Raw genomic sequence first — 24267 nt, 5'->3', positions numbered from 1 at the left:
CCCATAAAAAGGACTATGTGTTGTTCACAGGACTATACAACAAGCTGCACACACTCCTACTCTTACAAACAGACACACACACACACACACACACACACACACACACACACACACAACACCACACACAAACACCATCAGTCACTTGCACTTTCTGGCACAGCACATGACACATATATACAGTTCTTTACTGGACAGTGTATGTAGTTTATGAATATGATTAAGTCTCCTCTCTCATCGTTAATCAGGGTGACATTGTCCTTGGGTCATTTTTACACCTGCTCGGCCACCTAGAGCCCAGGCATGCATAAGTACTGTGCCGTCAGCAGTCCCCCAGGGTTTGCCCTCTGGAGGGGGTGCGTGCATGAGATGGAAAGTGATCTGAAATAGTGGCCATCAGACTAATGTGGAGCCGGATGGCGGATGGTGTAGCAATGGGAAGGGCGGCAGTGCAGCGTCCCACAGTGGCTTGCAGTCGCACACACAAACACACAAACACACACACACACACACACACACACACAATCGCAGGGATCCCCTTTGTGTCTGTGGTGGTGGCGGAGGAGGTTGGAGTCGCCTGCTGCCATCTTGTCCAAGCTGCAGTGGTTTTGGTCCACCCTGTTTGAGGTGCTTTCAACATAAAATCGTTAATGTACCACCTTTGCCACTTAGCCACCTGTTCAGGTGTCAGCAGGTTAGACAGGCAGCCAGAATGCAATGGCACATTTTAATGTATAATATCAATACATCAGAAGACCCCTGGGGAATCCTGTATGTGTTCTTAAAGTGACCTTGTCAGGATGATATATTTGGGGTATACCTGCAGTGAGGTATAAATTGTAAACACACAAGTGTAAACCAGCACACTTGACATTGTGTACTGAGTGATGCTGATCTGATTAGTTGCTTGTTCTTGTAGCTTAAATCAGCTTTGAATCACATTACTGTTTTATCACAGCTTTTTTTGTTGATCTATAAATTGTGGGGCTAAACCCCAGGAGTGGATTTATGCTGACTGCTTTATGCTTTGTGGGGCAGACTATCATGACTAGGTGATTTAGAGATGCAGCCACACAAGCTGAGGCAAACTGGTGAGTGCAGAATTGTATAGTGTTCCAAAGGGAACCCCCATTAGCAGGTGGACAGGTATGCTGTTGCAGCACTGGGGAACAGCTTTAACTTGGAATTTTAGAAACATTTCTGATCAGATCGTCAAAGCAAACAGCATGCACACAGTTGAATATGTTTTATGTTACCGGTATATTAAACTGAAATGAAAATGGGCTTTTATTATGCAATGTAAGGCAATATTTTGATATTTCAAAATAGACAAATTGGATTGGAGCATAGGTGAGATACTTGTAACATTAATCTTGAGAATTTATTGAAATGGGGTTAGCTTCTCATAGTGTGCATCCAACGCTTTTTAAAGGTGTAGGCTTTAGGCAAATGGCCACCAATTAAAAATCTTCTCCAGGCACCTCTGGCTACTTCCTTTTTGCACAAAGCTACATTTAACCTTGAACGTGTTTCTCATTTCAAAATTCTGGAGAGCCCTGAAAAGATTTTACAATGAACACAAAGTATGCCAAGCCGTTATTTAAATGAACTTTGCCAGCTTCTTTGTATTCAAGGCTTCTTTGTATTCCGCAAGAGAAAGTGGTAACCTCTCTGACTCAACCGCTTTTCATCTGATCACACCGTCAAAATCAATTAATCACGACATCACAGGCCGACAGACATAGCAGAGGGCCACAGATGCTCCCGCCTGCATACACACACACACACACACACACACACACACACACACACACACACACACACACACACACACACACATATACACAGACATACACACACACACACACACACACACACACACACACACACACACACACACACACACACACACACATACAGACACACACACACACACACACACACACACACACACACACACACACACACACACACACACACAGACACACACACACACACACACACACACACACACACACACATACACACACATACACAGACACACACACACACACACACACACACACACACACACACACAGACACAGACACACACACACACACACACACACACACACACATTGCATTGGCAGGTTTTGACTGTGTCGGTCACTCATAAGCTGGACCCTGGGCACTGCCCCCATGAGGAGACGACACAGCCAGCGCCGGAGGGGAGGCTGGGCAGGACTCAGTGGGTCATGCTGCATGAGGATAACAGCTTAGACAGAACCAGAACAGCGTCCACTGGCAATCAGGGTGGACGCCAACACAAACATCTGATACACACACACACACACACACACAAACACACACACACACACACACACATGTCCGACAACAAAGTCAAAGAAATATTGCAGTTATACAACATACACAGGGTGTATGTAACACACATACACACTGTACATAAACACACCAAAACAACAAGTAATTCTGAACAACGTTTGACCATTTAATGGGCCACTATTATCATCGGTGAATTTACAAATCAAGAATGTATTGCGTTCATAAATTCTGCTCATTTTATGGTGGCGCAGTGCAACCAGGTTGTAAATCGTGTGTTCTCTCAGAGCTGAAAGCATAGGTTGCCAGAAGATGTCTGAAGAAATTAAGAGTTTGAAGGTCACACACCGAGGGAGATTAAAAAGAGAATTTACAGTGTTTAGTCAGCTCCGTCACCATGATATAAAACAAAATCTTCTCCCCAACAGATTCTGTTTCACAAACACTCCAGGGGAGTTAGTTACAGCCTTCTTTTAATGCCAAACGGAAATTGGAGGCGGTTGTAATGAAAGGCGAAAATCGATGAGGGATATTGTTGTGACAGCGAAGCGGCGGAATAAGCAGAGAGCGGAGACCAGAGATGTCAGAGTAGCCATTAGATGGACATGACTCACACAGACCACTGCCTTTCCTCAGGAGTACACTTGCGTGGGTGTACATGATACTGAGTGCTAGTTAGAGATACCTTCTCATGACTGTTTTGCTGTGTAACGGTTTACATGATGAAAATGTTAACAAATGTATAATTTGATTTGGATTAAACATAATGGATGAGAGGTAGCCACATAAATAAATCAATAGAGAAAAAGAGAGAGAGAGAGAAATGGAGAGAGAAAGAGATAGATATTGCTTCCCGTAACCTGCTCATTCGTTTCAACTTAAAAATCTGAGGAATGAGTTCTTCTGGGTATGTCTCCTGTCTTGGCAACCTGAATCACATCTGATGTATGTTCTGGGATTACCTCAACATTCTACATATGTGATGCAATCTGGGAAAACCCTTCACATGGTGCAATTTTACCAACTTATGTTTCTGATACCATCCTAGCAGGATTTTGCTAGGGGACAGTGTCCAGACTGTTGCTAGGATGGAATCAGAATCTCGTGAAGAAGTTCGTGAAATTTCACCAGAGGGTTAAAATGGAGCAAAAATCAAGAATTTTTGAGTGCACCATGTGAAGGGTTTTCCTGGATCGCATCACATATTTTTTGAAGGTCGTTCCACAGATAAGAGTACATGTGCTGCCGTTATGCTTCTATATATCTGGGTGTAGTCCTAAGGTATGAGCCACTCTTCATTGTGTGAGAGCTCATCAGCACTGGTGTTGGTGTTTCTGTAAACCAGGCACCTTGACTCTCAGGGTGGGTCTCAGACCCTCCAATCTCTACCCAAACACCTAATCAACAGAGCTCTCACAGCACAGAGCTCTCAGAGAAGATGTAGGGGAGAGAGAGAGAGAGAGAGGCAGGCAGAGGAGCATGGTTCACAAAAACACTGACAATCAAATAAATAAATGCACACAAAATCATAAAATGCATAAAAAAAGGGGTGGGGGACGAGATTATATTTAAGCCACAAAGCTAAAAATGGTTTTAAGAACAGATTTAAAAGCACTGGATTACTGTGAGCCTCGGGACAGCAGGGGTCATTGGCCAGGGCAAAAAGCACAGTCAGAAAATATAATAAAACCAGAGTGAAACGGTCTTCTGTTAAGATACAAACCCTTGATGCCCCCTAATCTAACTGAGCCTGCAGCCTATCCCTTACCTACCCTCTTTATCACCAGTGAACTCCGTGTGCACCCCCCACCCCTCCCCCCGCCTCCAAACACCATCACCGCTGTCTCTTTTTGGTGAACCTTTTTTAATGCATTTTTTTGTGCACTCTCTCTTACTACAAAGCCTTATTTTAGACACACTTGTGTGCGTGTGCCCACTAGCCGTCGGACAGCCCCGGGGGGTTGTGTGTGTGTGTGTGTGTGTGTGTGTGTGTGTCTTTGGGGAACAATGAGAGTTCAGCAGCATCAGCAGCGTTGGCAAAGGCAGTGCGCTCCTTCCCTCAGCACCCCCCCACAGTGAGCGGCTCTCTCATCTGTAATTACACACACAATCACAGGCCCCGACTCAAAATGGTAATTACCTTCCACTGCACTCTTCCACATGTGTAGAAACACCTCCGCAGAAAGGTCTCCAGATGAATAACCCTTTTGAAGTTGTTGGTGCGGCAATAACTAATTACATTTAATATATCGTTATGGTTCGTTTGACTTCCACATGGATGAATGTAGTAGTGTTATGCTAAACCATGACCATGCACTGAAGTATGAATGTCAATTTATGTTCTGGTAAGAAGTCTTCCTCAGCTCTACACACTGACAGTTCCACAGAACACAGAATCATTCTCAATGAGAACAACAGAACTAGATGTACTAGATGCTCCAGCTGAATTGTGGGATAGCGTAGTGAGCAAGCGTCGGACACTGTGGAGGTAGTAGGCCACCTAGGTACTTTTGGCCTATTTGTGGATGCCTACTGAGTATTGGGACGCCCTACGATTGTGACATATTGCTTCTTGCCTATTATATAGTAGGCTAGTATGGATATTCGGATGCAGCCTAGATATACAGTGTTTTTAGAGGTCTATGGAAAACCTCAGTGCCGAAGCATTATTCAAAAAGACAGGTTCTGATTCAGTTTAGAGTCTACTGTTGTATGCAGAGCAGCACTCAAGCACTCACTGATTTCTCTCAGAGTGTGTGGAAGTGATTTCCGGCTCAGCGGCCACTTCAGGGGCATATCCTGCCCGACGAGCCTGACCAGGAGGGCTGTGATCCGCGTCACTGGGACCTCTGGCCCTCGACCTCCGAGCCGTCTTTGCATCAGGGTTCAGCGACGGGTGAGCGAGCGAGTCAGAGCCAGACTCTGTAACCTGCTGCGGCTGCCGCCACCCCACTCCACTTCGCTCCACACCACTCTGTCCCAATCTCTGGAAGCAATCTCTTGCACAAAATCTGCACCAAATTGAAATGTTTTCTAATCCAATTTGGAGGCAAAAAGAAGCTGGTCTTTGGCGAAATACGGCGAGGTTTAGCGGATTAAGAGCTCCCGGGGTATGAGCAGTGGAATCTACTTGCATTTGCTTGCATTCCAATGTGGAAAAGGAATCAATGGCCGTCACAGCTCAGAGGCCTTAGAAACTTGTGTATGTGAGGTGGGAGAAAGTGCTGGAAAGGTCCCGGCCTGTCTTTGCCATTTGTCAGTTGACTTGGTCCTGGGGGAGCTGAAGTGTGGGGTCTGTGATTGGAATGTTCTGAGATGACTAAGGGAGAAGCAGTGGTTGGATTTTGCATGTAAATTGGATTGTAGTTAGGGGAGGCTTTTTCACATTTCATTGGGTTTCACTGGGCAATGGGACTCTTTACACCCTTTTAAACATTGCTTTCTGCTGAACAGGTGGTGCTTTATGTCACCTGGTTGTGCACTTTATGGTCTGTGGAACAGATGTAGAGTCGTGTGTGTATGTGTGTGTGTGTGTGTGTGTGTGTGTGTGTGTGTGTGTGTGTGTGTGTGTGTGTGTGTGTGTGTGTGTGTGTGTGTGTGTGTGTGTGTGTGTGTGTGTGTGTGTGTGTGTGTGGGTGTGTGTGCTGTATGTGTGTGTGTGTGTGTGTGCACATGGGTGTGTACTGTGTTTGTGTGTGTGTGTGTGTGTGTGTGTAAGAGAGAGCAAGAGAGAGAGAGAGATGGAGAGAGAGAGAGAGAGAGAAAGTGCTGGTTTGTTTGTGAGATTGCGTGATGCAGAAGGACACAAGGGGACTCGCCTTTGGAAAATAAGCAATTCCAATGGAAGCGTGTTGTGCGCTTGACAGAAACTTCTAGCAAAGATGCTCCAGTCAAGGCTGCGTCAGGTCGTGTCACCTGTTTTCGCCCGCGCCGTCCCCCCAGAGAGCGCTGTCCCGATGCGATGCAACATTTTTATTTATTTACAGTGTGGCTGAATAAATCATCTGCTCTGCGTCGTTACAGAGGAGACAGATAGACAGGTAGAACAGATTGGAAATGTAAATTAGAACTGATGCAGACGGCGAGGGACAGAGGGAGGGAGAGAGAGAGGGATGTAGAGAGATGGAGAGGGAGAGAGAGGGATGTAGAGAGAGGGAGAGAGAGGGAGGGAGGGAGGGAGAGAGAGATGAGGACAGAGAGAGAGTTTAGCACAAGAGCGCTGCTAAGGGCAGTGACACACACACACAGTGACAAGCACAAAAACAAACACATACTGATTCCTTAAATTTGCACACACTCTTGGGGTGAAACTTTGAGTTGAACATTGCAGGGGTCTAATACGCCACTTTATCATATTCTATAACAGTTTCATTCATCATGATGATATGATTATTGGAGAGGGGTGGTGCTTTGGCTGGTTTTGTTAATGGGGTTACACTCCTCCCCCCCAATTTTACACACTCATCTGCTGAGCTGCCGTCTTGCCATTCAAACTTTCCACATGGTTAAAACATCATAATATCTCACACACATTTCACATTTTTGTTTATGTGTGCGTGTGTATGCATGTATGTGTGTGGTGTATGTGTGTGTGTGTTTATATGCCTGTGTGAGAGGGATTTAGTCGGATCTCATTGTTCAATCCCAGGATCTGACTGTTTGCCATCACATCAATCAGGGAAGCTTGTCATCTGAAACGGTCATTCATTATCTGCTGTTTCTATTAACTCACTCCACATGTCCAGATGTGCACAATTAATCATAAATGTGATTACAGATATGGGTGGCAATACTACAGTACCATACATACAGTTACACCAACAGTCCAGAAAGAATCTCATTGAACAGCTCACATAGTGTGTTTAATAAAACATTGGACTTGAATGTAGTTCAATTACATTAATTATTGTTACATAACATTAATTACAATAATTATTACATAACATATGATCTTGGCTACAGTAGTTCTGTTGATGGTGAATTGACAATGAATTGATTCCTCTACTTGAAAGTCAATCAAAAAAATAAAATTCAATGTCTGCACACTTGCTCACGTTTTGCTTTATCTTTTATTTCACCAAGTGAACGTTTTCGAGCTACACGCTCTTCATCAGACTTGCAAACTTTCTACTTGAAAGTCAAACATTTGCTTCCCATTTTGTGTCCTGGAAAAAGTGACATATATCAGGCTGCAGTGTCCAAGATAATATATTCTTGTGTGTGTAGTGGTGACTTGATAATGGAAATGCATCAATAAGCCTTAACAGTGAGGGGTGTACAGTAACAGCAGAATCCTTAGTGCCCAGTAGAAAGCACTCACACCAGAAGAGAAAAGCTGATGCAACGCTGACAACAGAGTAGAGACTATGGAGAGCAGAGAAGATTTGGGACCCTCAGAGAGACCATTGTGAGTGGGAAGAGAGGGAAGGGGAATGTGTGGCGAGCGTGGGCCTCCTCCTTGGAGGAACATTAATCAAAATGGGCTCTGCTCTCAAGGACTCAGAGGACACACTCCAAAAGCAGTTATCATCCAAGTACACCCTAGTCTTAATTACACAATGCACACACACACTTGTGCATGTGAACACAGACAGACATATAAATACCCCCCCACACACACACACACACACACACAGACACACACACAGTAAACTGCCCTCATAGTGCGTGCGTGCGTGCGTGCGTGCGTGTGTGTGTGTGCTGAGAGCAAGATGTAAGTGCATGTGGGGGGACAGTGATTACGCAAGAGCGCCAGTGAGCAGGAGTGAGAGTGCAAATGAGCAGTGCACAGACAGAGCACATGAGAATGAAAAGACAGAACAAGTTAAAGACACTCTGAAGGGTAGAGAAAGAAAGGAAAAAAGAAAGAGTGAAGAAGAGAGGAGGAGAAGAGGAAGAAAGCCTAGGACTCCTCCGGTGACCCTGACGGCAGGGGTCACAATATTTATATTCATATGAATGCATTAGTGCATATTCATACTCGAATCCTGTCCCAGAGGTCAACCTCCACTGACCTGTACTGCCCCTCCAAACCCCCTGCATCATGGCTGAAGGTAAATAGGTGAGGCAGTGACGTCATCGAGTTCCCCCCCGTGCACCACGGCTCATTGGCCCGCGGTGCTCAGGCACGGTTTACTGTACAGTAATCCTGAGTAATGGCTGCCATTACGGGGTGCCCGGCCGCGAGGGTGGACGAGCCGAGACGAGACGAGCGAGAGAGCGCTGCGAGCGTCCCCTCTGACCAGATGCTGGGCTGCTGACTCTGGCAGACCTGCCGCTCAAGGTTACCGGGGGGCAAACCAGTGCCGCTCACATGCTCACACAACGTGCATGCAGAGAGAGAGAGAGAGAGAGAGAGAGAGAGAGAGAGAGAGCGAGAGAGAGAGCGGAGAGAAAGATAGAGAGGGAGAGAGAGACAGAGAGAGGGGGGGGACACAGCTCAGGCAAGGGGCTGCACAGGCTGATCTGAGATCTGCTCTGAGATGTTTCCTCCATGCTGTGTTATATGTCTATAATGCGAAGAGCGTACCTTGTTTTGGCTATGAATTATTCTGCCATGCTTGTTCTCTAGTGCGAACAGCATAGAGGGACATCCATGGGCACTGAGGCAGATGAGTGCTAAGGAGAAGCCTCTCTGACAGACTGTCATATGCGCTGTAAATGACAGTCTTGATGACTTGCACTTTTGTGACGTGAGTGCACTGAGCTCTGAGAGAGAGGGAGAGAGAGAGGGAGAGAGAGAGAGAGAGAGATGGAGAGAGGGAGACGGAGACAGCCAATCACTGCTGCGGTCCATCAGTTCAAACAGCTCAGTGATGAAAGAGACTTGATGCTCATTTGTCAAAATGCATGTGAGCTCCATCTTTTCTGCTGCTGTTTCTTTAATATAAAATGGGTACAACCTACCTGTGCATTCACCAACACCAACACTCACACCTCCTCAGACATACACCAGCACATCCATCCCCCAAACACACGCACATACACACACACACACACACACACACACACACACACACACACACACACACACACACACACACTCACGTAAACACTCTTTGCAGATCATCAATGAGTGTCTGAGCTTGTGGTTGATGCAGTGCAGTACCTCTTTAGTATTCATCCTCCTATTTGAGAACGAGGGAAAAAAACAGAGGGAACAGAGAAGGGGGGAAGGAGAGAGAGAGAGAGAGAGAGAGAGAGAGAGAGGGAGTGCAAAGGGGGTAGGGAAGGGTAATTCTGAGCCTCTCTGTGTTAGTACCGCTTGAAGGATGAGCTAAATTTAGTGCGTGTGTGTGATCCTCCAGTGTGAGAGTCTGCACAGCTAAACAAAGCCCCAAGGCAGGCCCGGAGCGAGGGGGGAAGCTTATGCACACACTCACACTGCGACACACACACCTCCGCAGCGATCGCTGGTACAATATGTGCATACAGGGCAATGCGTGCCCATTGCAGATCCATCTGGGGGAGGGCGTACACAATCCTTCTGCCTTGTGGCATGTCAGAATAATTAAACTGAAGCTTTTTTCTCTTTTTCTACCCTGTGTGTGTGTGTGTGTGTGTGTGTGTGTGTGTGTGTGTGTGTGTGTGTGTGTGTGTGTGTGTGTGTGTCCATGTGTGTGCGCAGGTGATGGAAACCCCAAAGAGAGTAGTCCGTTCATCAACAGCACCGGCAGCAGTGACGTGGAGAAGAGCCAGCAGTATGATGGCAAAAACATGGCCCTGTTTGAGGTGCGCTACACACCCACACACACACCCCACACACACACCCACACATACACACACACACACACAGGCACACAAACAATACAGATAACCCCTGCAAATCTGAAAACACAACAGCATAGATAGTAAATTCACTCACAGTATGTGAGGCATTGTGTCTGACCACGTGATGTAATTTCCTGTAGATGTTGTTATGCTACAGTGACCTAACGCAATGTGCGTGTGTCCCTCTACAGGAGGAGATGGACACCGTGCCCATGGTGTCCTCTCTGCTCAGCAGCCTGGCCAACTACTCCAACCTGACCCAGGGCAGCAAGGAGCATGAGGAGGCCGAGAACAACGAGGAGCCCCGCAAGAAACCAGCCAGTCAGGTACAGCCACATAATGTTGCACACAAGTAATCACAGTGCAATCACAACACAATCATAACTCAATCACAGCACAGCGCAACATAATCACAACATAATTACGACGCAATAAAATAACGCATAAAACAACACAATGACAATGCAATCACAACATAATTACGACGCAATAAAATAATGCATAAAACAACACAATGACAATGCAATCACAACATAATTATAACACAATCATCATAACGCAATCACAGCACAGCACAACGTAATCACAACACAATTACAATGCAATCACAACATAATTATAACACAATCATCATAACGCAATCACAGCACAGCACAACGTAATCACAACACAATCACAATGTTATCACAACACAGCACAGCACAACACAATGCAATCACAATGCAATCACAGCAAAACATAGCACAGCCCAGCACAGCACAGCACAACACGATCACAACACAATCGCAACACAACTCAACACAAATCAACGCAACACAACACATCCCAAATAGGTACACAGCAGTACAATACATCAAAGCAATAATGTTGGGGATGAACAGTGGACTGTAATGCAGCATAAAACCACACAGCCCAGGCAGAGTGCAGTAAAGGACAACATCATCACATTGGCCAGGTACCACCAGGTACCACACACCACTTATCCAACATGGGGCGGGCTTTATGTGGTGACAGATACTAATTTTATTAATTTGGTTGACACTTTTATGCAAAGCAACTTACAGATATCAATTATTACAACAAGGGCCAGTCTCCTCAAAGCAACTGGGGGCTAAGTGCCTTACTCAAGGGCACAACACAGACAGCCAGGAATTGAACCCATAACTCTGCTGGCCCAGCTCCTTAGCCACTATGCTACCACCGCCCAGTGCTTTCAACACAACCAGTGGCTACGCTGATAGTGACAGGGTTAAACTGTTATGAACTGTTCTTTGTAATTGAGTAAACAACTGCATTTTAAACATTTGTTTACAAGAAAGATATTTTGTGCACTTCTGAAGTGTTTTGGTAGGAGGTTAATGCACCAATTTCAAATTAATTTCACTGCTGGTTATGCCCCTGGAAGTCGTAAGTCAATGAAGCCTTTCCAGGCCCACTCGCAATCTCAACTAGGATTTGAGAGGCAGTCTGTTAACCAGTCTTTAAAGGTCGATGTCCCAAAAATCTACGGCCATTAAAGGTAGATTCCTGCATTTTTTAGCAAAATGTTCTTGATATTTGCCACTTGTGCTGAAGCAGCATATTCACAGGAGGACAATGTGTGGTGCAGGCTAAGCCTCTTTGTAAGAGTCACATTTATAGAGCTGGGACTATGCAGAAGCACAGTTTGTGAGCACACACACACACACACACACACACACACACAAACACACACACACACACACACACCTACACCTGATGGACAGCTAAAGGAATGAATATGGGGAGAATTTGGCTGAATTTGGTTAAAAGTACAGCCTTATATGGTACAGAGAAGACATCCACACATGCAACCATGCAAGAATACATGCTATAGGATATCAGTGAGCCCGACAGACAAGATTAGCTCACAGCTAACGCTAGCAAACTCCACACGGCGCAGCATGGGACATGACTAAACATGACAACGCATGACAGAAACATGACAAGCCACAAATGCGCAAGCAGGACACCATCAGTCTCAAGGTCGCAGGAGTCAATTCCCAAGGAGTGCGGATAACATATACCTCGTCCAAGATCAGATGATACAACTCCTTGTAATACACATCTACACGTTACCGCTCAGAGCAGAAGGTTACATCATGGAACATGACAGCATGAAACAGGCAGAATGCTGCTACATTCTCTCATGTCATGTCACTGACAGTGCAGTATATGAGATGCTGTGTGTGTGTGTGTGTGTGTGTGTGTGTGTGTGTATGTTTGTGTATGTGTCTGTCTTTGTGCATGTGTTCATGTTCATGTGTTCATGTTCATGTTTGTGCGTCTGTGTGTGTGTGTGTGTATGTGTGCGTGTGCAGGTCTGTGTGTGTGTGTGTGTGTGTGTGTGTGTGTGTTTATATCCACCTGGCCATGAGCGGCTGATTAGACAGTAGACAGAGACAGCTTGTTATTGATGACATCATTCAGATCTCCTCTCCCCCGGTGCAGCATAGCAGTTAGAGCCACTTAAAACGTACCGCTCAACAGAGGCACATTATTGCTCTCATCACCACTGGGTGTTATTATTTGGATATGTGCGCAGCTTTCACAGCCTCCTCTTTATCTGCCCCCCACCCCCTCTCTCCCTTTCTCTCTCCTAAAAGGTAGCTTTAGTTCAGTGGTTTTAGGTCAGCATATAACAAACGTCAGTAGATAAAAAAAATAAAATAAAACTAAAAACTCTTGTGTTGTTGTTGTTGTTGTTGTTGTTGTTGTTGTTGTTGTTGTTGTTCCACCTCCACCTTTCCTGGCCTGGCCGTCCCGAGAGCGGGACTGTAAAATGGAGTCCCATCGCCCCTGGTCAACACCATGACTCATCACTTTTCTTTTTTCTCCCACATGCTTTTAAATTAGGGCACATGCTTCAGTGGCAGAGATGGATCTGCAGAGGATTTTCCTCCCTCTTTTCTTAAACTCCACATCGACGTTCTCCACAGAGAGTATCTCATTTTTTTTCCCCCCTCGACATTTTTCAATTCGGAACGCTGGAAACCGAACTCATGAAAGAGATTATGGTCTGTGGTTGTCATGGGGATTAGCTGCACTGTATGGAGTTTAATGAGGGTGGAGACTATCATGGGGTCATTATGAGTTTTAATGAGCGGTTTAGATTTTGGGAGGATACTTCTACTACATGTTCCCTTTTTTGACAGTGGTGGCTCTGAGCCAGTTAACTTTAATTGGACAGAAGCCCACAGAGAAAAGAAGACATGTTCAATCACGACAACTCCTTAGAGTTTAATTATTGGCCCCTAATATATGTGCTTGTTAGTGTGTGTGTGTGTGCATGTGCGTGCTCATGCACGTGCGTGTGCGCGTGCGCGTGTGTGTGTGCGTGTATAAGTGTGTGTATGTGTCATGCACATATTTTGTATAGCCTGCTGTGTATACTGTGCTTGTGCACTTACTGTAACAAATTGCACGCCTCAAACATTTTCTACTGCTTTTCTTGTTCTCCCAACACAAAGTCGGCCGACTCCCCCTCAGCTCCTAATGCAATTGCCTTTCCAAGGAAGGCAGAGGAGCAGCCAACCTATCAGCCTCTCAGCCGTAATGAGAGGAAGAGGCACAAAGAGAGTTATCTCCTGCTGTCACTCGTCGAGGTTAATGAAGGAATAATAAAAGTCCGCTTGGCCCCCGCTGCAGCAGTGTCATTCCCCCTTCATCATTCCTGGGGCTGTTTCACAGCAGATACGGACACTGAATGCTGCCTGTCTGTTGCAGTACGGAGCAGCGAAGCAGTAGAGAAAGTGTATGTGTGTGTGTGTGTGTGTGTGCGTGCGTGTGCGTGTATGTGTGTTTTTGTGTGTGTGTGTGTGTGTCGCCAAAACAGCCAAAGTGAAAGCTAATAATTTTCTCTAAGAATAGGTTCTTCACTCTAACTCTTGGCAGGTTGTAAATAAATAACAGTTTAACAGTATACAAATATAAATGTATCTTGTGAGCTCACACATGGCATAGCACTGACAAGACAAACAGCAAAATAAAATGCAGTGGAGGTGAACTTAAGCTGGGGGAAGCTAACAACACTCTGAATCACACAAGCACACACGCACACACACACACAGTATATAAACACACACACACAAACATATGCAGACACACACACATGGCTGAACCCAACTAAACACACATACACATATGCAGACACACATGGAGGAACCCACCTAAACACACATACACATATGCAGACACAAATGGAGGAACCCACCTAAACACACGTACACATATGCAGACACACATGGAGGAACCCACCTAAACAAACATACAGTATATACACACATACTGCCATTCAAAAGTTTGGGGTCACTTAGAAATTTCCATTCCATTATACATTTTTCTTAAATTGTTTCCACTCCATTATTACAAGATTTTGTTTACATACAAGATTTTGCTTACATAATTGCAAAATGGTTCTCCAATGTTTTCTCAGTTAGCCTTTTAAAATGATATCAGATTAGTAAACAGAATGTGCCTTTGCAACATTGGATGAATGGTTGCTGATAATGGGCATCTGTATATTGCATTAAAGATCAGCCATTTCTTTCTACAACAGTCATTTACAACATTAATGATGAAAACAAGGACATTTCTAAGTGACCCCCAACTTTTGAACGATAGTGTATGCAGACGCATGCATGGAGGAACCCACCTAAACACTCACTCGCATGTTTTTGGTTGTTGTCTTCCAGGCTCCCCAGCTGGGGACAGTGATGGGAGTGTACTTCCCATGCATGCAGAACATCCTGGGGGTTATCCTCTTCCTCAGGATGACCTGGCTGGTGGGCATCGGAGGAGTCCTGGGCACCTTCATCATCGTATTCATGTGCTGCTCAACGGTCAGAATGAACTGCATTTTTAAAATGTGTTTGTTACGGATGATGATGATGATGATGACAATGATGATGAAGAGTATGATGATGATGATGATGATGATTATGATGAAGATGAGGATGATGATCAGCTTTATTATTTGATGCATTGCACATTTGATGCATCGTACCAGAGTTTGCATAAGATGCTAATTTACATTCCCCTGGCAGTCCCTTGACATGAACAAACATGAAGAAACAGAGAGAGAGAGAGAGAAAGAGAGTGAGAGAGAGAGAGAAGGAGAAGGAGAAAGAGAGAGAGAGAAAGAGAGAGAGAGAAAAGAGCAAGAGAGAAAGAGAGAGAGAAAGAGAGTGAGAGAGAGAAGGAGAGAGAGAGAAAGAGAGGCATATAAGTAAATGCCCAATTTCACACACTTCACCACTGTCATGTCCCATGCCACCTATATTGTCATGTCCCATGCCACCTATATTGTCATGTCCCATGCCACCTATACTGTCATGTCCCATGCCACCTATACTGTCATGTCCCATGCCACCTATATTGTCATGTCCCATGCCACCTATATTGTCATGTCCCATACCATCCGGTATGATTCTACAGCAGTGCTCTGTGGCCCTCTTCTTTCTCCACCCTGCCGTTGGTGCGTGCCAAGACACAGATCCTCTTTGTCAGGAAATAAGTGTTTTTCATTAATATGCCACACTTCGGAGCACCGAAGATTACGCTGTTCCTCTTCTGCCACACTCTTTTCACTCATTTTTCTCTCCATCTCTCTCTCTCTCTTTATCTCTCTCTCTCTCTCTCTTCTCCCACCTTCCCCACTGCACGGCTGAGTTAAACTGAAAAGAAATATTTAATAGTTGTTGTGATAGTTATGTCCTGTGGGGATAAAGAGGATTGCTGTCCCATATGGAGCTGTCTGCAGGCAGCAGTGACACTGCAACATACAATGCGTCACAGCCAGCATTTCACCACCCTGGATGCACAACAGCAGTCACTGCAAAGCCGCTCTGCTTGATTTCCATCTCTCTCTCTCTCTCTTTCCCACTCTCTCCCTCTCTCTTCCCCCCCTCTCTATTCTTCCTTTCAGAACTTCTGAACAATGTGCCAACGGAATGACTCTCACACATTCTTTTTCTCCCTCTTTCTCATCCTCTCGTCATCCGTTTATTCTCCCTCTCTTTTTTATTCTCTCTCTCTATTCCTTTGTTATATACATTATGGTCCTGTCTCTGCTCTGTGAGGGCCACTTCCACATTAATTCTGTTTCATCAGAAATCCATCCCACTGCTATAAATCTTACTTAATTCCCTCGACCACAAGCTGACCTCAGCCAAAGCTTTGGAGTACATTTGAAATTCATCCACTCAAAATTGCAAAAATAATTGTATGAGGTTGTAGCCTACTTTCAGAGATGGATGCAAAAATGAATGCCTACACATTAATAAAGTTGTGTGTTTGTTTTCAAAATCAAATAAGCCAGATTTCATGCATTTGTTTTTCTACTCTCCAGTTTCTTGTTAGCAGGGTTTAAAAATGTTGTTTTTGTGAGCAATCCAAAGTGCTAATGGTTGGTAATGCTGATAACCATCTATATCAGAATAAAAGGTGCTAATTGCCTTGCAACATACTGCCAGATCTACTAAGCTATCTAAGCTAACTACCAGAGATGCTTGTACAGTATATATACCATATGATCCTTGCATCCTATCCTATTGCTTCCTAATGCAGGCATCCTTTATCCAAACTGTTTGGGATGCTATCTCAAGTGGGCGTTCCTTATGTCATATTCAATTTTGTATGGCCAGTTTCATTTCATCTTTGATCTCAGATACCAAGCATATTATGCAGGTCTAGTATTAAAGCACTCTGAAAAGGTTTGGAAAGAGAGTTAGGTTCTCTTTAGTGAGGATTCACTTGACTATGGTTCTCTTTAGTTAGTATTAACTTGACTATGGTTCTCTGAGAAGGCTATTATTCTCTGTAAAGTCAGATAAAACTAAGCTATCAAAGTGTTCATGTTACTGTAACTCACCATCTGATATCTCTCTTCTTCCAGACCATGTTAACAGCAATCTCAATGAGTGCTATTGCCACAAATGGAGTCGTGCCGGGTAAGTGTTGTGTTGTGTGTGAGTTGTGTGTGTGTGTATGTGTGTGTATGCCTATTCCTGTACTCCCTCTGGGAGAAAAGTCTCAGGCTGCATTGCCATCGTCCTTTCCAGACGGTTAGCTTCAGATCTCCCAGATGAGGCTAGTAGTGTTGTGGTCCTCTGAGGCCGACTCTCACTGGTATGGAGCTGGTGTGTGATGTGTGTGTGATTGTGTGTGTGTGTGTGTGTGTGTGTGTGTGTGTGTGTGTGTGTGTGTGTGTGGTGTGTGTGCTAACCTTCACCTCTCCTCTACACCCACCTGCTCCTCTGGACAGCACCACTGAGCACATTACATTAGTGTCTCAGGACCGATGCTGGCCCAGTACATTCATCACAACACTATTGCCATGTATAGCTACTGATCATTAAAGGCACATACTGCTTGTATCAACATATTTAATAAATCTACCAATAATGTATCAATCATTTTAATGTCTCAGTCCTTTAGTGCCTGAAATGGCGTCCCACACTGAATCCGAATTAGACTTTGAATAAAATTGTAATGAAAAACAGCTAGGTCATATCATGCTGTTAGCTTATAATTGGGTGAGATATTATGTCCAGTGCTAAACTCCTGTGTGCATGTCTGGCGTGTAGCTGGAGGCTCCTACTACATGATCTCGCGGTCGCTGGGTCCTGAGTTTGGGGGTGCCGTGGGGATCTGTTTCTACCTGGGCACCACCTTCGCCGGAGCCATGTACATCCTGGGCTGCATCGAGATCCTGCTGGTAAACGACACAGTCGGCTGCACACACACACACCTCTGATATACTGGTTTCATCATGCTGCACACACACACACACACACACACACACACACACACACACACCTCTGATATACTGGTTTCATCATGCTGCACACACACACACCTCTGATATATTGGTTTCATCACACTGCTTGATTCACAGCTTAACCAATGGATGACACGGCGTGTTTGTCTCTTGCCACCCTCTGTTTCATGTCTCTTCTCACCCCCCCCCCCTTCACTCTCTCTCTCTCTCTTCAACACCTCTCACTATCTCTACCACTCTCTCTTTCCTTCTCCCCACTCACTTCTTTCTCTCTCTCTCTTTCTCTCTTTCACACATGCTGCCTGTGCTCGCGCCACCCTCTGCAGATCTACATCGTGCCAGCAGCGGCCATCTTTAAGATGGAGGGTCTGGAGGGCCCCGAGGCGGAGGCGGCGCTGCTCAACAACATGCGCGTGTACGGCACCATCGTCCTCTCACTCATGTCCCTGGTGGTGTTCGTCGGCGTCAAATACGTCAACAAGCTGGCTCTGCTCTTCCTGGCCTGTGTCATCTTCTCCATCCTCGCTGTCTACGCGGGCGTCATCAAGTCCTCTGTTGACCCTCCTTTCTTCCCGTAGGTGTTTTGGTATTGGGTTGCTATCACTAACACATCAACTGCTACAGCTGCTGCTCAAAAAGCTGTTGTGTGGTTGCTAATTTATCTCTCAGAACTCAAAGAATGACTCATTCCACATCTCTCTCTCTCTCTCTCTCTCTCTCTCTCTCTTGACTTCTCTCACAGAGTGTGTATGCTGGGCAACCGGTCTCTGCTGTCGAAGGGCTTTGATGTGTGTGCCAAGACCATCGAGCAGGCCAATGGCACGGTCACCACCAAGCTCTGGAAGCTGTTCTGTGACTCGGAGTTCCTGAACGCAACCTGTGACGAGTACTTCACCAACAACAACGTCTCCATCATTCAGGGCATCCCAGGGGTCACCAGCGGAATCCTCGCAGGTGACCACACAGAGTTCTTAATCCAGCATTCTTAAGGAATAACGTTATAGATCAACTCTCCGTGGAGCCACCTAGTAACTAGACTGACACTTTGTTGTGCATGACACGTCAAGCCCACTGTGCTGAAGAGGAAGTGCTAACGACGGCTGCATTAATGGTGCAGTGTGTGTGTAATCATGAGTATAGTCACCCCTCCTAGTGTGCTCTAAGCAGGACATGAATCATGTCAATTATGTTGATTGGCTGTTCCTATTAAGTTCATAATGCTCATGACATTGCAGTTATGTGTTGCTACTGTATGTACTACATAATAAATAAAATGATAAACAATAATAACACAATTCTCTCCGTCTCTTTACCTCTTCTCCTCATTGTTCCTCTTCCTGGCACATCTATGTTTTTTTTTCCATTTCTCTTCGTAACGTTCACTTTTGTAGAGAACCTGTTTGGTACTTACCTGGAGAAGGGTGACCTCGTTGAAAAGCGCGGCCTTCCTTCCTATACCGACCCTGACTCTCCGTTGACCAACCTCAACCGTTTTGTGCAGGCCGACATCAACACTTTCTGGACCCTGCTGGTCGGCATCTACTTCCCCTCCGTCACAGGTCAGTAGAGACACCAAGGCACTTATAATTATTATAACGATGATGATGATGATAATGAAGATGGTGATGGTTATGATGACGATGAGGAGGATGAGGAGAAGCAGGATTATGATGATGATGATGGTGATGATGATGGTAGTGGTAGTGGTTGTAACATGGTGTGATGTTTTTCTTTAAACAAACTCTACTCTACAAAATCTACTGTTGGAGTATGCGTTACTTTAGCCAACAACACAAACAGCAGCATCTTACTGGCCGGAATTAGCCAGTAAAATGCAGTAATGATCCAGAGGAAGCGTTTCACGGTAACTGGCTATATTTATCTTCCTGTGAGATGCACATTGCTGTGCTAGACGTCAGTTATACAGCAAGATTCTGTATCACTTATGCACTTTTCCCCATAACTGCAATGGTGACTAACAATAATACACTACAAAGCAGTTCTTCACTAATATACAATAAATAATATAATATTTGTGTGTTTGTGTGTGTGTGCGTGTGCGTGTGCGTGTGCGTGTGCGTGTGTATGTGTGTGTGTGTGAGAGAGGGAGAGAGAGAGAGAAAGAAAGAGAGAGAGCAAAAGAGAGGCACAGCTAGTGATTTGGATGTATGTGGATCTTGTGGTCTTGAACAAGTTGCTGCTCCACTGTGGGCTGCACTTTGAGTTGTCTATCCCATCCCTTGACTGGCCCAAACACCGTGGGCAGAAGTGATGACAACAGAGAAATGTGGAGCTGTGAGGTGAAGTGAAGCCAGCACCACATCAGCAAAAAGCACAGGATTACACCGTACTACACAACCTCCCAACCTCTGGCCCAGCCTTTCTGTCTCTCGCTTCGCTCTGTCTCACCTCACACACACACACACACACACACACACACACACACACACACACACACACACACACACACACACACACACACACACACACACGCATACAGAGATGGAGAGAGCATATTAAGAAAAAAACTATTCAAAGAGATACATATTTCATATCCTTCCTTCCACAATGTGAAGAGATTACGCTCCACTCTATTATGTCACTATGAAAAGGTTATTCAGACAAAACGCTTGTACTGAAATACGAGCATTTGGCAAATGTAGCACAATGTATGGTGTACAATGTATGTTCCAATCTGGATCTGTTTTTTAACACTTAATTGTGTTGATACAGTAGTCTGGTCACGATGCATTGATTTCAACTGGCTACAAGGTCAGTGTCAGTGGATCTGTTTCACCCAGCCAGGGGGTTATCGAGAAATTTATTGACCACACTCAACCCATTATAACAGAGTATTTAACAACACTTCGGTGTATAATCCTATTTCTCTCTCCATCTCTCTCTCTCTCTTTCTTTATCTCTCTCTCTATCTATCTAGAGAAATCTAGCTATTTCTCTCATGTCTCAGTCTGTCCGTCTCTCTCTGTTATATCTGTTCTGATGACACGTGATAACATTTCTTTCTTTCACAAACAGTTTTCTCTTTCTTCTGTTGTGCAATAATGATATTAAATGTATAAGACCTGTGAATGATTTTACATTTATAAGACCCATGAATGACATTACATGATACGACCTGTGAATGTCTCCAACAGGCATCATGGCCGGCTCCAACCGCTCTGGTGACCTGAAGGATGCTCAGAAGTCCATTCCCATCGGCACCATCTTGGCCATCACCACCACCTCTTTCATCTGTATCCTTCACACAGCTGTTTATATGAGCCAACAGAACAGAGCTCAGTATAGGCTTCTTACAGATATATACTACATAGATTTGAGACACAGCTGTTTGTATTAGTATAAGTATATATACTCTTTTGATCCCGTGAGGGAAATTTGGTCTCTGCATTTATCCCAGTCCGTGAATTAGTGAAACACACTCAGCACACAGTGAACACACAGTGAGGTGAAGCACACACTAATCCCGGCGCAGTGAGCTTGGGGAGCAGTGAGGTTAGGTGCCTTGCTCAAGGGCACTTCAGCCGTTCCTACTGGTCGGGGTTCAAACTGGCAACCCTCCGGTTACAAGTCCAAAGCGCTAACCAATAAGCCACGGCTGCCCACATGGTATGGGCCAACAGAACAGAACAGAGCTCAGTAGGCTTCTTACAGATATCACATCGATTTGGGACACAGCTGTTTGTATGGACCAACAGAATAGAACAGAATAGAGCTCAGTAGGCTTCTTACAGATATCACATCGATTTGGGACACAGCTGTTTGTATGGACCAACAGAACAGAGCTCAGTAGGCTTCTTACAGATATATACCACATGGATTTGAGACACAGCTGTTTGTATGGACCAACAGAACAGAACAGAACAGAACTCAGTAGGCTTCTTACAGATATCACATCGATTTGGGACACAGCTGTTTGTATGGACCAACAGAACAGAACAGAATAGAGCTCAGTAGGCTTCTTACAGATATCACATCGATTTGGGACACAGCTGTTTGTATGGACCAACAGAACAGAGCTCGGTAGGCTTCTTACAGATATATACCACATAGATTTGGGATGCTGCTGTTTGTATGGACCAACAGAACAGAGCTCAGTAGGCTTCTTACAGATATATACCACATAGATTTGGGATGCTGCTGTTTGTATGGACCAACAGAACAGAGCTCAGTAGGCTTCTTACAGATATATACCACATAGATTTGGGATGCTGCTGTGTATAATAAGCATTGATCACCAAGTTCATGTTCTATGGGCTGTGGCCTCATGTTGCCAGTCCTTGACCCCATGCGTTAGACATCTCCTGTGTGATTCTGTTTGGAGCCTGTGTAGAGGGCGTCGTGCTCAGAGACAAGTGAGTTGATTGCAGAATTTAATGACAGTTGAATTGTATTTGATGAGAACATTCACACAGCTCAAGTTTCTAAAAGCTTGTCCATTACAGACAATAGTGCTAATATATGCAGAGCCGGACAGTAACGGAGTACATTTACTTGAGTACAATTCTGAGGGATCTGTACTTTACTCGAGTATAATTTTTGGGGAGTACTCATGACTTTACTCAAGTACATTTGAGAGGCAAATATTGTACTCTTTAGTCCACTACATTTCTATCCATAACCGTGAGTACCCGTTACTTCTTCTAAAAAAAAAAGAAAAATCTCGGAAACCCTCAATTTGTTGTTTCCCTCTCAAACGTGATTGGATTGTGCAGGCGCCACTGATTGGCCTATCAGCGATTACCTTTAGCTTTCCGCTAAAGTCAACTCCATGGTCAGATTTAGATAAGAGACGAAACAATGGATGAAGACGCAGCAGGTCCATCCCGGGAATGTGCCAACCTCTGGCCCCACCTCACCAGACTATTTAAATTTTCTGAACAAGTTAATGATAGTTTTCGCTTCAAGTGTTTCAATTACAAAATAGTATTTTGTATTTGAAATACGTATTTTAAATACATGTATTAGAAATACTGCCCATCCCTGGCAACATGGTAAAAAGATGCAAATGACTTGATTTTACTTTCAATTCCTTTTACATTCTCCGTGTATTAACATTAACATTTTTAATAACTCCATGTAGGATGATTCTGTACATAAATGTAAGCACTGTGGCAGTAGTAATGTAAATACATAAGTACATATTTAGAAAATGTACTCTTGTACTCTTGATACTCAAGTACTTTTAAAAACAAGTACTTCAGTACTTTTACTTAAGTAGACATCTGACTGTAGTACTTTTACTTGAGTAAAATTTAGCAAAGGGTATCTGTACTTTTACTCAAGTAATGAAGCTGTGTACTCTGTCCACTTCTGTATGCTAACAGTTAGTTGACCATAGCTATGCCCCAGTCATTTGCCTTATGTGTCACTGTATGTTAGGTACTGTTTGGACTAGCTACCTCTCTCTGGTTACAGGTTTGGAGAAGGTGTCGATGGGAATCTTGTCATTGGCACATTAGCCTGGCCATCCCCATGGGTGATTGTGATTGGCTCCTTCTTCTCCACCTGTGGGGCGGGGCTTCAGAGTCTTACAGGAGCGCCACGCCTTTTGCAGGCCATAGCCCGAGATAGCATCATACCCTTCCTCAGGGTTAGTATTTGTTTGTGTGTGTGTGTGTGTGTACGTGTGCGTTTATGTGTGCTCTTCTGTACCTGCGTGTGTGTGTGTGTGTGTCTGTGCACATGTGTGTATATGTTTACATTGACATTTACCTGATGGTTTTCATCCACTTACAAATGAACTGACATTTTGGGACAACCTTTCAAAAACTGTCTTTACATACAATACAAAATAACCAAAGGGTGATGTGCAGCCAATTTAATTGACAACCAGGGAAGTAATCAAGTGACAAACAGAAGAAGTCAAGATAGATAGCTGTGGGCTAGAAGAGCAGGAAGAATGTGTGTGAAAGAGAGGAAAATAAATCACACTTAGTGAGGGCAAACAGCTCTGCCTATGTGACTGGCTGTGTGCTTGTGCCAACCACAGGCTGCGCCGCCTCCCTGTTGGAGTGTCAAGGTGACGATGGTGTGGTGCCAAAAGTGGCCGCTGTGAACCTGATGCGGCCGCTCAGACGGGGCCCGCTGTGACACCTTTGTTGTTGTTGTTGTTGTCGTCGTTGTGCTGCAGGTGTTTGGCCACGGCAAGGCCAACGGCGAGCCCACCTGGGCCTTGCTCCTCACCGCCGGCATCTGCGAGATTGGCATCATCATCGCCTCTCTGGACGCTGTGGCGCCCATTCTCTCCATGTGAGTAACGACGGCTCGTAAACACCGGCCTCAGCTGACAGCCAGTGGCCTTTGAGTGAGGGGGTCAAGTTGGTCTGTGTGCCTGCCTGCTCATACATACTTAACCAGACA

The 24267-nt window shown here is 44.9% G+C and overlaps 1 protein-coding gene across 2 annotated transcripts in view; it reads left to right on the top strand.

The window, feature by feature from the left end:
* Positions 1–24267, top strand: part of slc12a5b (solute carrier family 12 member 5b) — an 82985-nt gene that overhangs the window by 45095 nt on the left and 13623 nt on the right. For both annotated transcript variants that reach the window (XM_048240734.1, XM_048240735.1), the window contains exons 2-13: positions 9946–10049; positions 10280–10414; positions 14801–14947; positions 17002–17056; positions 17693–17823; positions 18213–18460; positions 18629–18840; positions 19278–19445; positions 21042–21140; positions 22202–22259; positions 23323–23497; positions 24038–24156. In XM_048240734.1, coding sequence (XP_048096691.1) covers positions 9946–10049; positions 10280–10414; positions 14801–14947; positions 17002–17056; positions 17693–17823; positions 18213–18460; positions 18629–18840; positions 19278–19445; positions 21042–21140; positions 22202–22259; positions 23323–23497; positions 24038–24156 — 1651 coding nt within the window. The remainder of the gene's footprint in view (positions 1–9945; positions 10050–10279; positions 10415–14800; positions 14948–17001; positions 17057–17692; positions 17824–18212; positions 18461–18628; positions 18841–19277; positions 19446–21041; positions 21141–22201; positions 22260–23322; positions 23498–24037; positions 24157–24267) is intronic.

The sequence above is a fragment of the Alosa alosa genome, chromosome 4, assembly GCF_017589495.1.
Source record: "Alosa alosa isolate M-15738 ecotype Scorff River chromosome 4, AALO_Geno_1.1, whole genome shotgun sequence".
NCBI lineage: Eukaryota > Metazoa > Chordata > Actinopteri > Clupeiformes > Clupeidae > Alosa > Alosa alosa.
This window is presented reverse-complemented; position numbering and strand designations above follow the sequence as displayed.